General features: G+C 37.2%; 1 pseudogene and 1 gene segment (V, D, J or C); both read left to right on the plus strand.

Annotated features, from left to right (window-relative positions):
* Positions 1-4,138: 4,138 nt before the first annotated feature.
* On the plus strand, positions 4,139-13,326 carry LOC130684258 (T cell receptor gamma constant 1-like). The segment is given in 5 exon segments: positions 4,139-4,155; positions 8,684-8,886; positions 10,492-10,530; positions 12,743-12,899; positions 13,023-13,326. Coding segments are annotated over 3 exon segments (306 nt in total).
* LOC130684259 (T-cell receptor gamma alternate reading frame protein-like) lies at positions 8,557-8,745 on the plus strand (annotated as a pseudogene).
* Positions 13,327-15,220: the final 1,894 nt, after the last annotated feature.

A 15,220-nucleotide genomic window follows, 5' to 3' on the forward strand; every position in this document is an offset into this window, starting at 1 on the left:
ATGAAAATAAGAACTGGTTCTTTGAAAAAATAAGCAAAATTGATAAACCTTTAGCTACTCATCAAGAAAAAAGAGAGAGGACTCAAATAAAGTCAGGAATGAAAGAGGAGAAGTCACAATTAACACCACAGAAATACAAACAATTATAAGAAAATATTATGAAAAATTATATGCTAACAAATGGGATGACTCAGAAGTAGATAAATTCCTAGAAATATACAATCTTCCAAGACTGACCCTGGAAGAAGTAGAAAATTTGAACTCACCAATTACTAGTAACCGAATTAAATAAGTAACAGTAATAAAAAAAAACTCCCAACAAACACAGTCCTAGGACCAGATGGCTTCACAGGTGAAATCTACCAAACATTTAAAGAAGAGTTAATACCTGTCCTACTCAAATTACTTCAAAAAATTTAACAGGAAGGAAAGCTACCAAATTCATTCTATAAGGCCAGCATCACCCTGGTACCAAAACCAGATGCTACAAAATGAGAAAATCACAGATCAATATCTCTGATGAACATAGAAGAAAGATCCTCAACAAAGTATTAGCAAATAGAATTCATAAATAAGTTAAAGAGATCACTCACCAAAATAAAGTGGGATTTATCCCAGGGATGCAAAGATGATTCAATATCAGTAAATAAATCAATTTAATATACCGCATTACCAAGAGGAAGGATGGAAACCTTACAATTATCTCAATAGATGCTGAAAAAATCATTTGGAAAAGTTCAACATCCATTCATGATAAAATTCTCAACAAAGTGTGTATAAAGGGCACATGACCCAATATAATAAAAACTGTATGCAACAAACCCACAGCTAACATCATACTCAATGGCAAAAAGCTGAAAGTTTTTCCTCTAAGAACAGGAATAAGACAAGGATGCCCACACTCACCACTTTTATTCAAAATGGTCCTAGAAATCCTAGTCACAGCAATCAGACAATAAAAAGAAATAAAAATCAACCAAATTGGTAAGGAAAAATATAAAATTATCTCTATTTGCAGATGACATAATACTATATGTAGAATATCTAAAGACTCCACCAAAAAATTATTAGAATTAATAAATGAATTCAGCAAACTTGCAGGATACAAAATCAATGTAAAGAAATCTGTTCATTTCTATATACAAATAATGAACTAGCAGAGAGAGAAATTAAGAAAACAACCCCATTTACAATTGCATCAAAAAGAATAAAGTGCTTAGGAATAAACTTAACCAAGGAGGAGAAAGACCTGTACTGTGAAAACTGTAAGACACTGATGAAAGAAATTGAAGATGACACAAGTAAACAGAAAGATATTCCATGCTCATGGATAGCAAGAATTACTATCACTTAAATGGCCATACTGCCCAAAGCAAGCTACAGACTCCATGAATTCCCTATCAAAACACTAATGTCATTTTTTCACTGAACTAGAACAAATAATCCTAAAATTTGTGTGGAACCACAAAAGACTCCAACTAGCCAAAGCAATGTTGAGAAAGAAAATCAAAACTAGGGGTATCATGCTCCCTGATTTCAAAGTGTACTGCAAAGCGACAATAATCAAAACAGTATCATATAGTGGCACAAGAACAGATACATAGACCAATGGAATAAAATAGATAGCTCAGAAATAAACTCATGCCTATATGGTCAGTTAATATATGATAAAGGAGGCAAGGATATACAATGGGGAAAAGACAGTCTTTTCAATAAATGATGTTGGAAACACTGGACAGTTACGTGCAAAAGAATGAAACTGGATGACTTGCACCATACACAAAAATAAATATGATGTGAATGAAAGACCTAACTATAAGACCAGAAATCATAAAATGGCTAGAAGAAAACATAGGCTGTAAACTCTTGAAATCAACATCGGAAAAATTTTTTTTCTGGCTATGTCTCTCTAGACAAGAGAATCAAAAGAAAAAAGAAAAAAAACCCCCAAAAACCCACAAGTGTGACTATATCAAACAAAAAAGCTTCTGCACAGCAAAGGAAGCCATCAACAAAACAAAAAGGCAACCTACTGTATGGGAGAAAATATTTGCAAATGATATATTTGATAAGGAGCTAATATCTAAAATATGAAAAAAATTCATACAACTTAACACCAAAAAACCCAAATAACCCAATTACAAAATGGGCAGAGGACCTGAAGAGACATTTTTTCCAGAGAAGACCTACGGATGGCCAACAGACACATGAGAAGATGCTCGACATAACTAATCATCAGGGAAATGCAAATCCAAAAAGCCATGTGGTATCACATCACATCTGTCAGACTGGCCATTATCCAAAAGACAAGAAATAACAAGTGTTGTGGAAAAACTCTTGTACACTGCTGGTAGGATTACAAATTGGTGCAACAATTATGGACAGCAGTGTGAAGGTTTCTCAAAACAATGAAAATAGAAATACCAAGCGACCCAGTCATTCCACTTCCAGGAATCTACCCAAAGAAAATGAAATCATTAATTCAAAAAGACATATGCAGCTGTATGTTTATTGCAGCATTATTTACACTAGCCAAGATATGGAAGCAACTGAAGGGTCTCTCAATAGATGAATGAATAAAGAAGATGTGGCACATATGGGCAATGGCCATAAAAATGGAAGGAATCTTTCCATTTGTGACAATGTGGATGGACCAAGAGGGTATTATGCTGAGTGAAATAAATCAGCCAGAGAAAGAGGAAGACCATATGGTTTTACTTAAATGTGGAATCTGTAAAACAAAATAAACAAAACAGATACAGACCGATAAACACAGAGAATGGACAGTTGGTTACCATGGGGGTGAGGACAAGGCACAGGTGAATTAGGCGAAGGGATTAAAGAGGTACAAACTTAAAATTATAAAATATTTTGTCACAGAGGTGGAAGTGAAGCATAAGGAATATAGCTCATAATATTGTAATATCTATGTATGGTGACAGATGGTAAGTAGGCTTGAAATGGTAAGCATTTAATAATATATATAATTAATGAATCACTAAATTGTCATTTGAAACAAATATAATATTGTATATAAACTATATTTACAATTTTTATATGATTAAAAAAACCTCTTTAAAAATGTAATTTCATCCGGCCCTTTCATCCCCTTCCCGTGGGGATGTGCCCATTCTGTGGGGACTGTGAGTGCCTGTGAATGGGCACTTGCCCATCATGACCACATCATGCTTTCATTCGCGGGGGCACGGGCCACGTTTGCTCATGGGACTTTGGCTGGACATGGGATCATCTGGGCCTGTCCTCTCTGGGTCCCGACAGATGGACAACATGTGGACTCAGAGGAATGTTCAGTGGCTTCTGGCAATTTCTTTTTACTCTGATCCAGGATGAGTGGCAGAAGATCACAGAACAGCCTTGAAGAGCCTTCTTCTTTCAAACACATCAGAGAACTGGATTTTGTTTTCAACTCTAGTCATCAAATAACGACTATTATTTCATAGGACATAGAACTCTACAAATTTCTTCTTTTAGTCCAAGGGAAAATAATGTCACCACAGAAATTATTTTCTCATTTTGCACTGCCTGATAAAGAATCACGTTGCCAAATGATAAACGTGGCCAATTGAAAAGTGGAGAACTGCTCACATTTCTCAAGTACATCTGTGTTGGCATATTTGCATTTTCAGTTACTGGACAGTTTCCTCTTTTCAGAAATGCATTCCCAAATGCTGACGAAGGAGCCCTGGTGTCTGTGAGAAAAGAGGGCCTTTCCTTTGATCAGTCTCTGAGCAGTTACACTCACCTGAACACCTGGAAATGAAAACGTCTTCATTCTCTTGACTTCATGGTAATTTATAAAAATCTTTGGTTGAACAGTTGGTCCCGATCTCTTCTTTTTTTCCTGCTCTTTTCCTTTCCATCAGCTCCTCTTTTCAAGGATCAGTGCCTCAGTGGATAAAGACATTTGGGTTAATTCATCTGAGGAAAACTTACAAAATATCAGATGCCATGAAACCTACATTCAATGCCATCCTAAGGAACCCAGAAGTTAAAATTGCCAGGACAAACTTTTGACTGTCATGTCACGAGACTTAGCAGAAGACTGGGATTTTTGTAGAAGCTGTAACCAGTGTGATAGCTCAGGTTGGAAGAAGATATTTGGACAAGGAACTAGGCTCATAGTAACTCCCCCTGGTAAGTAACTTTTTTGTATTTTTTACCCTGTGAATGAAAACTAATAGATGCTTCTTAGAAAAAACAATTTAGAATCACCCTTATCGGGCTGCCATTCTTGGCTTAGCATATGAATAGCAATTTTGTAGGTTCTGGTCACTGTGTATGGAAACAAAAGTCCTTGGTAAACAGGTTATTCACTTCCCTGCTGGTAAGCAGATGGAAATTACTTTTAAAATATACACATAATGATAGATTCAGGCTCTATATTAAAGTATTGAAGGACTATGTCTTTAAACCATAGGCTTTAAGATGCTTTTCTTGTAGACAATCTTTTAAATGAGAGACACTTTAATTAATTACCTCTAGTAATTAATAGGGTTCTTTTCTTAATTAATAGTAGTCCTTTCTCCCAATAACTTGCAAAACCTTTTTCTTGGTTTTGATCTCATTTTTAGCAGCAGTGCAAAAATTTTAAGTCTTATAGTATGTCACTAAAGAATGTCAATAAATTCAATCCTAAATCACACTAATTCTTAGTACTCCAGCTTGTTACAGGGTTGGCTGAGACCAGTCAAAATTTCTGCTATTTGTGACTCTTGTTATATTGTCTGGAAATGGGCCAGTTTAATGGAATTTGTGAGCTCAAAATAGTTTCAGTGTCTTATCTCCTTCAACAGCCTATACAATAGATCCTCCTACTCCCATTTCACAGATAAGGAGATTTAGGCCTAGAGAAGTTCTGTTATTTGCCCAATGTCACATGTCTAGTTACGGTGGCAAAGTTTGGGATCCAGTGAGACTTGCCTATTCCAAAGTGCATGGTCTGGACCATTAGGTGATATTAGAAACATTAAGTGGTATTTTCATGTTGTGATATCTACTCTTTAGCAGCCTGACCCTTTAAATGGACTCTTTAATTGACTACTTAATTATAATAGCTCATAATTTGTACTACTTCTCATGTGTGAAAACAGTGTTTCTGCCTCTAGTTATGGTACTGAAATTACCACTTTCTCCTCAGGAAAAGATCAAGCGAGTCATACTGAATATTCATCTTTTAAATACTGAAAATGTGATTCTTAGGGCATTTCTTTAGAATAACAAGTCATCTGACAGCATACCATTCAATTTCCTTTCTGTATTAGCATCACATTATCACATTTGCTAGAAATACTGACGCTGTTAAAGAAAAAGAACTACAGCAGTTGGAGTAATTTGCAAAGTTATCTTTCCACTCATGATGAGTATTAAAATTCTGGGAAGAAGTTACTTTAGATTCAATCCAGATGTCCAAATCTCAATACATATAATTTTGTTAATACCTATGGAACATACTGAATATACACTTATTAAATACTTAAGTATATTATTTCCATTATTTTTTCTTTTTGAAAATTAAAGAAATATTAACTCTAAGTTACACTATAGGCAAAGAAATGATTTCATACATGAAAACCTTTTAAAGGAGGAGATTTAGAATTTTCAGATAAAATGGTGAGAAAAGATAAAATTATAATCTCCTAAGTATGTGAGTTGAGCCTGGAAAAGACACAACCCTTACAGTAGAAGAGTATAGATATCACTGTGTAATATCATCAAAGATTTGGCTTTGTGTACATGTGGATTTGTGTAATGTGCTTATGAATAACATATGTAATTATCATGCAAGCATTTGGTCCAAGAACAGTTTATCATTACAGATAAGCTTTGTGAGTTGACATATTTCTCTTCTGATGTTGAAATTGTTGTCAAAGAACTTGGGCTTTGAAGTCAGACCGACCTGGGTCTCCTGCTCCATCACTTACTGCTTATGTGACTCTGGGCAGTTTTCACCCAACCTCGGTCTCCTAATCCGTAAAAATAGAGTAACATTATGTGTCCAGAAGGGGTTGTATAAAAAATGAATGAGACAGTGTGAATAAAGTACTTGGCACATTGTCTAACACATACTAGTGCTGAATGAGTGTTACTTGAATTCAAATATAAAGAGAGAATTGTATCCAGTATGGAGACTTGTTCACAGGCATTCATACCGACAGAGCAGAAATTCTTCAGAGGATTCAACTTCTAACTGCTCAAGTTGTGAGCTAGTTTACTGTCCATCCCTGCAAAAATATTGAATTTGGAGGTACTTGTTTCTCTTTAGCAGTCTCTTTCCTCACTTGGCAAGAAAAATGAGATTTAATATATATTTGTTTTTATTTTTGTTGTTTCATGTGCTTTACATTTTCATCTTTTATCTTAAATAATATAATCACTAAAATCAACATTTATTGGACCTAAAATTTATAGCCAATAAGTTTGGGCTTCATGCTCATATTTATCAGAGAAAGAGTTTAAATTTATACAGAAAATGGTGAAGAAATAAAGTCAATTAAATGTAGTTAGGAAGTCAAAAACTTGAAATTTATATTTAAATATGAAATAGCTATAATTATTTATTTGATACAAGAAAAAAGTAGACACTTAATATCAATATGTGGGCTTGAAATAGTGCTATGAATTAAAAATGTAGTTGAGATTTGGTAAATTTATGCAGCATGCATACTGCTGCACCTTAATAAAATATAAACTCAGGCAATTTAACTCAAATGTATTATTCAATTATGCAAATTAATGTATATAAATATACAGGGCAGACATATGTATTTTTAAACTGCTTCCCACTTTAAAATTTAAATGATTTTGACCATAAAAAAACTGTTAACACAAGTAAAAAAGAATGTTTAAAGAAAAAACATGTAATACGGTTCTCCAAAATATAGGCAATAACCTTATATAATCAAGTACACTACTTAATGCTGACCTATTATACTTAATGCTGTAACTATTACATTGAGAAAGTTTTGGAAGTTCTAGATTCATTTTATCCTGAAAAGAATGAAATTTAAAGAATCTAGCTAAGGAAAAAGGACAGGAGGTAAGGGTAATGTGTTACTGTATAGATTTTCTATGTTCATCATTTGATTTTCAATTTCTTTATTATAATGAATCGGAAGTATTCCTATGAAGAAACTGAAATTCCAAAGATGAAAATTAGAGCATTTCATATATTGACTAGAGGCTAAAATTATGTAAGTAGAATATATTATTGAAAAATTAATCTTATTTTCTATAGCATGCTGTTTAAATGAAAAACAAAGTATATGGTTGGAGATATATAGAGAGTGTGTCACTATTATAATCAGTAAAATATCATTTGCACTAAAAAAAAGATGTATAAAATTAAAATAAGCACATTATGACCCAAATGTACTTACAGCATGAGTAAAAACTCAACAGTGTTTGCTTACTGATTTAGTATGAAAATCAGGAGCTTTGCTACACAAAAGGAAGACTCAAGAATTTCTTTCCTTTTCTTCTCAAATGAGAAGTCCAATTCTTCCTTTCTTGAGAAAAAATTGCTCATTGAATATCAAACTAACTCCAAACTAGCCCAAAGAGAATACTAGTAAAGCATTTTGCACATTTCTTTTTGTGTTTCAACTGGAAAGAGCTCTATGTCAATCATTAGATTAACATAAATGTATAATCAAGTAACATTTCCACATTCAAGTGAAATGCCTTTGTAAACTATGATGTTTTGTTATATATTTTGACTTTATGTCTGCAAGAAACTCTGAAGCATATGTCAACATTACTCCAGTTATTTACACACTTTATTCAGAAGTGAAGACAAAGAACACTGTGAAGTTCTAAAACAGTTAATCTTAGTGGGTAGATTCAAATTTGGGGAGAGACACTGAAAGCCAAAATATGGTGTATGCTTGGTTATGCTTTAGCTTCAAGTGAAATTCCAAAATTAAATGTGCTTTTGGTGACCACTTTCTTAAGTGAACAAAATTCTGATAGGTGCATTATTAATAAGATTAAAATAACAGCATTTCTAAAAATAATAACAATTTTAATGGAAGTTTTAGAAATACTGTTATTTCTCTTCTAAATTGAAGGTATTGTAAATAATTTGAAGGTGCAGCTTTACATCCTGCTGCTCTCAAAAACCTGGAGTGGCTCAAATATGAAATTGAGATGTTACATAAAATTACAAATCAGGTAGGAGAATGCCATTACTTCAGAATTGTCATGGGATCTACGTTTAAAGCTAAAAGGTCAACTCAATAAAATGTTAAGCATATGTGGAAATAGATTGCCATTAAAACAAGTAACTCTGTATTGTTTTGAAAAAAAAAGTACCACATTTTTCCAGGCTCTGCTACTTGTGACTTGGGACAGGTTACCTAAGCTGTTTTCTCATTGAAAATTACAATAAGTACCTCACAACTTACTGTGCATGAAAGGCCATGGGGAGCACTAATCCAATGGCAGTGTTTCTTCCTTACACTATGCACTAGGTTATCCAAAACAATGTTGTATTTCTCTAATAATTTTTTTAAATTGCTATTCCATTTTCCACCACAGATGGAAGACTTGATTCAGACATTTCTCCCAAGCCTACTATTTTTCTTCCTTCAATTGCTGAAATAAATCTCCATAAGGCTGGCACATACCTTTGTCTTCTTGAGAAATTTTTCCCTGATGCTATTAGGGTACACTGGAAAGAAAAGAATGGCAGAACAGTTCTGGAGTCCCAGCAGGGAAACACCGTGAAGACTAATGACACATACATGACATTCAGCTGGCTGACCGTGATTAAAAAATCAATGGATAGAGAATATGAATGTGTCGTCACACATGAGAATAATAAAGGAGGGGTGGATCAAGAGATTCTTTTTCCTTCAATTAAAAAAGGTATGTATATAAATAGAAATGTGACCTCCAAGAGCACTTTTTCCCAAAGACAACACCCAATGTTTTCTGTGAAGAATGAAAAAAATTGAATTCTTTCTTAACTGTTGTTAGCATGTAAGTCTTGCTATCTCATATAGAATTAAAACAGTATATGCTTTGGAACATTAAAAAAACAATTTACTTAACCTTTGTCAACCTGTTTCACCACCTTTAATGTTAGGGTCACAATGATATTTTTTTAGGGTGTTGCATGAATTAAATGAAACAATATGAAACCCAACAACATAGTACACAATAAAGGCTCAAAAAGAGATTCCACCTTTGATGATCTTATTTGGTCAGGAAAGAGAATCATTATATATCTTTTAGGAATGTTCTATTCAACAGGCAAATCACTTTCTCTTCAGTCTTGCGTACTCAAAGTATAACCATGAACGAAGTGTAATTTTCATTCATTTGCAGCAGTCACATAGCAACTTCACATAAAAATAGAATATTTGGGCCACTGCAGATTAATTACAATTTTAGACTTTTCAGATTTGTATTTTATATTCCACCATAGGGTCAAATTTCATAATTCAAGATCGGGTGAGGCTAACATGTACAAACATACCGTGTTCTACATGATGAGTAGATTTCTTGCCGATGTAAGTAGAGCTGCTCCACAAGCATTTATTGCAGTGCGAGCATGTGCCAGGCCTGGAAGGGGCGTGAGGATGAACACCAGCAAGAATGACGGTCCCAGGATTACCACAGTAAAGAGAATACGCTCTTCTCCTTATCACTCAGGGTCACTCACGAGTCACCCATGATGTCCCCAAGGAGCCCCATGGGTGGGGATGCTGTACATATTTAGACATGCGGGCAAAGGGCTGAATGCCACCTGGCCGAGCAGTCATCAGCAGCTCAGTGGGCCCAGAACTTAAAGTCCTGAGGGTTAACACCGCAGACCCAAGGCCCCAGGGTGTCCATGAGAAGGAATTGGTTTGTGTTGTTCCTCGGGGCTGACCAGGCCTTTTTTAAGCATCAGGGAACAAGCCCAGCCCTTGGCTGTGTACCAGCCTGAATTTCTGCAGTCAGTCTTTATCTTCCAGGAGTCAGGTTAGGCTTGAACACTCCCTTGGCTTTCTCCTGGACTCACTAAAGAGCAAATGAAATAGTGCCAGTGGAAATGCTTTTGAAACAAAACACCTACTTTGTATTGGTATAGCATGTATTGATCAAACACCTGCTTTGTGGCAAGCACTTGTGCTAGAAGCTATGAACACACAGAAGGAAAACAAGATGGTCTTGCATATTACCCTCGAGTTGTGATAGAAAAGAAAACATGGTGTCCTTCGTGGACTTCAACATCTTCATGTGCAGAAACACCATATGTGAATTAGATCTGAATTACACAGAATCAGACCAACTAGTCCTGGACTACGGGGATTTTATTTTTGATGAGCATCTCTGTTGGCAGATTTCATCTATCTGTCTATCTAATCTATCCTACTATACCTATCTGTCTAAACTACCTATTATCTATATATCTACACACACAGACACAAACTGTCTAATAATGTATATGAACAATTGATTAATACTTGCTCTCATTTCTTTTAGTGGTCTTTGATATTGATTCTACAGAAATGTGTCTGAAAGGTAATACAGTAAGTTTTTGTACGTTTGCCTTTATGTCATGCTATACCAATTTTCTCCTCCTGATCAGCCTAACTTTTGAACTTCCCTGGCTTAAGGTAGAAAATAAGACTGGCTTGATTTTGCATAATAGACTGAATGATAGATATTTGAAGTCAATCCATCATGCTAGGAGTCATCTTAACATGGTAAATGCTGCTTTGGCTATGAGATGACTGTAAATTAGAGGGTACAGTGAAATGCTCTGAATTATTACAGCAATGGACTTCATTCATTTGTATGGCTTTTGTTTCTAGTGACTGGAAACATGATTTCAAATTCCTCTAGATCTTTTTTAAAGTCTTTGGTCCTCACTAGTAGTTAACAGGATCTGGTACTTCCTAAGAACTTCTTATATAGAGGCGTTATGCTGTGTTTTGAGTCTTTACATATCATAATAATTTCATAAAGTTGTACAATGCTTTTTTCCTATTTTACAGAATAAGACAATGAGCTAAAATTAATTAAGTCCTTTGCACCGTGCCACACATCTAGATTTGTGATTTTAACCCAGGTCATCTGAATCAAGAGATTATCCACTTATTCTGTTCTCTATTCTTCCTCTAAGATACAGTCTTTCTCATGGGCTATATATACTGAAGAGCAAATGAAATAGTGCCAGTGGAAATGCTTTTGAAACAAAACATGATGTATTTACCCACACCAACTGGGTAGCAAGAGATTCCAAAGCCAAACTCCTGACCATGCTGGACATAGGGAACACACATGATTGCCCAGGCTTCCAGTTACTAGATGGAACTTTAGCACCAGTTCTTTTAATTATTGGTTGCATGAATATAGGTAAATTACTTCCATATTCTGAGGAATTCTTTCCTCTCTGCCAAGCAGGAATGATTACACCTAATTCAGTTATTGAAGAGATAAAGTTACAAATGTGGAATGTGTAGCATATGATATCTCATTTTGCTGGCATAGAATAAGAACTCGTTTCTAGCCCTTTCTCCCTATATGTGTACATAGAAAGTGGCTAGAAGCATTGATCCTAGCCCTTCTGATCTTATCTCCATTTCCAGTATCAAGGGGGCTCTGGACCTCTGCTAACATCTAACCTGATGAATGACAAGGAGTTTTGAGCATATCACCTTTTGAGCTCCCTTTCCACACTATCTGCTAATAATTCTGAAGTTCTGATTCTATGAAGATAAAGTATGTTAAAGAGAAATTTCCACAGAGAATGACTCAAACTTGTATTTCACTGAGTAGCCAGTCTGTCCTACCATCAATTGTGGTTAGCTATTTCTCAACATCATGTTTCTTGCAAAACTTCAAGGGATATTAAGTGCAATTACTTATATCGTAGTCACAATGAGAGACACTAAGGAAAGACAGGTGAGTGAGATATGACTCAAAGTTTCAGAGAATTTAGACTAAGGTGCTTTCTTCCATTTTGTTTAATTCCCTCTTTGTTAGAACCTCCCACTCGCCCCACTCTGAGTGTCACCAAATTTCCATAACTGTACCATTGTAGGAATTTCACTGCATGCACAGTATGTACTGGCTCAGATACTCCTAAATCAACAACTCAACTATTCTTAATCATTTGATGTCTGGGGCATTTATTGCACTTGGAGATGCAGAAATACAGAGTAGCTAAAAATATGTTCTTCAAAGTTCATGTTGCTGGGATTGAAATCTGGTTTCTGGTCCTAAATCGACAAGATCATACAAGTTACCTCTCTCTCTATCCTCAGTCTATTTGTAAAATGGGAATGAAAATTATAATGTCATAGGTTATTGTAAACACTGAAGATTAAAGCTTTGTTTGCAAAGCCCTCAGAAGTGGCAATTGGTTAGTGGTTAATGAATAGTAGCTATTATTATTACTTAAAGATACAGTGGGAAAGAATGCTAAAAGCTCTTTATCACAAATACTATTTTCCTATTGGACTCATTATTAAAAACGCATTCCTGCTTTTTAACATTTTGCACTGTTTTAAGTGAATGTAGCAAGGCTATTGTCTTCAGCTGGAGGCTGGATTTGAATTACCTTGGTGGTGGTGGTGATGGTGCTGGATGCTTACTTTTGGGTTCTGGTGGTGCAGGGGGGTCACCTTAATGTAGATCACCAGAAATAAGAAACCGTGACCCCTCCTCTCATTAATATTTCTGATGCTTTCAAAAGAACAAGTGAGACTAAGCACACGACTTCCCTCAGGTACCCTGCAGCTGCAGCTCACCAACACCTCTGCCTACTACACCTACCTGCTCCTCCTCCTCAAGAGCCTCGTCTACTTTGCCGTCGCTGCCGGCTGTCTGCTCGGGAGAACAACCGTCTGCGGCAATGCAAAGAGTTCATGAGAGTCCGTGGCAAAGTGGGTCAACTAAGAGGGTCTGCTAAGGATCCCGCTGGGTTCTCCTTCCGGGTTTGGGTTAAGTTCACGTGTGGATTTTCCGATGATGTCACATTTGCATAATGCTTTTTTTTTTACATCTAGGCAAACAATCTCCCTCTGTACCAACAAATCTGCCATTACTCAGGGGCAGGCCCAAAGGTAGTCCTCAGGAGGCTTTAGGGCCACTCTCCCCAGAATCTCCACCAGCAACTACAGTCCACCCAGATAATCATGCTTTCGGAGCACGGAGCACGCAGCCCCACTCATCTCCTCCTGCTCCTTAACCGCAGAGCTGCCTTGAGGCTTTCCGTTTCACACACCCTGAAGCTGCCATCTTTGCTTCTTGAATCGTGTACTTTGTTTTTTGTAATAGGTACAATAAATTTAAAAAAGGAAATCAAAAGTCTGCTTCAGTCTGTGTGTGGTCTGTGAGGCCTTATTGAAAGCCCCGGAGCCAGCAAACACAGCACTGCTTATGGGGACGGCCCACCCGCACATTCCTCATTCTTCCCCTGAGATGGGGGTCGCGATGCTTTCTCCAAGGCAGCCACAGCCGCACGAAGGTGCCCGGGTTACTTCTCTTTCAAAGGTCACCAAACTCAGACTCACAGGGTCTGGGACACTGATGACGGCAGTGTAACATCTAGCATGACTTGCTCCGTGTGTGCTCATACCTATACGAGCGTTTGCCAAGCCCCCCGTTTCATGATTGTCACAATATGAGTGACATGAGAGCTGCACCAACAGCGGGGAGAGTGTGGGGGAGGGATGAGCACCTGGGCTCTGAACCCCGAGTGCCTGGATTGAATTACGGGTCTAGTGTCAGTATCCCTATGACCTCAGGCAAGCCATTCAAACTCTCCAGGACATAATTTTCTCTTTTATAAAATGAAGTGCCAGTGTCCTGTCTTGTGGAGTTGTGGGGATGGGTTAATAATGCTTGGTACGCTAGTCCTCAGTGGTATGAGCATCCACGGGTGATAGCTCTACTTTAGAAATAGTAGCACACACACACACACACACCCCAACACACCCCAACACACACACACACACCCCAACACACACACACACACACACACACACACACACACACACACACACACACACCAGCAATCATCTCATCTCATTTCCCTGCAGGGAGGTTAGATGTGGACGGAACAGGGACCCAGTGAGTTTGGACTACACACCAGGCAATCCCATTAATCCTCTAAGAGCCCCTGGAGGTAGATACAATTACAGCCCACAGCCTACAGATGGGAGAGATTGTTATCTGCTCAAGGTCACTATTTTGTAAGTAGTAAGTCATTTGGAATGTTTTAAGTAAATGTAGCAAGGCTGTTGATTGTGTTCAGCTGGAAGCTGGATCTGAGTTATCTTGGTGTAGTGATTGATGTTTGCTTTTGAGTTTTGGTGGTGCAGGGGTGTCACCTTAATGTAGGTCATCAGAAATAAATAATTGTGACCTCTCCTCCCATTAATATTTCATTCATGGTGTGGTAGGAGGCAGATATACATCCTCTCTGGCCCTGTGCTTTCCCCCACAGCATGACTGCCAGATGGTGTGGTGGGAGGAACTCTGGCCAGAAGTTCCACCTACACCCCACAGTTAGAGCTTCGACTACTTGGTCTGGCTCTGACCAGCTGTGTCATTTGCTCTTGACCATGTCACACTGCCTAAGTTTACTTGTTCGCTTGTTCTCACAAGAACACTGAGATAGGTACAAGTATCTCCATTCTATAGATGGGGAGACTGAGGCAGAACAGATCACATAAGGAACATCCCCAAAGCTAGACAGCTCATGAGCAGCAGAGCTGGCATCTGCGCCCATGTGTCTGGCGACCAGAGCCCTGCTCTTAACTTCCCCATCAGCTGCTGATGTGCCACTTCCCTGTCCACATTTCCCCCCCGCTCCTGTGCTGCCCACACCATCAGGGGGCTACTGGCTTCTGCCACACAGTGTACGTGTTGGGAAGACTTTTTTTTTTTGTAGATAATTATTTTTTATTGAAGGGTAGTTGACGCACAGTATTACATTGCATTAGTTTCAGGTGTACAACACAGTGATAAAACACTAAAATAAATAAAAATTCTAGGTTCCAGCTATCACCCTACCAAGCTGTTACAATATCTTGACTACATTCCTTATGCTATACATTACATCCCGGTTACTTATTTATTTTACCATTGGAAGTCTGTCCTTTTTTTTTTTTTTTGTGAGGGCATCTCTCATATTTATTGATCAAATGGTTGTTAACAACAATAAAATTCTGTACAGGGGAGTCAATGCTCAATGCACAAT

Source organism: Manis pentadactyla, chromosome 7 (genome assembly GCF_030020395.1).
Source record: "Manis pentadactyla isolate mManPen7 chromosome 7, mManPen7.hap1, whole genome shotgun sequence".
NCBI lineage: Eukaryota > Metazoa > Chordata > Mammalia > Pholidota > Manidae > Manis > Manis pentadactyla.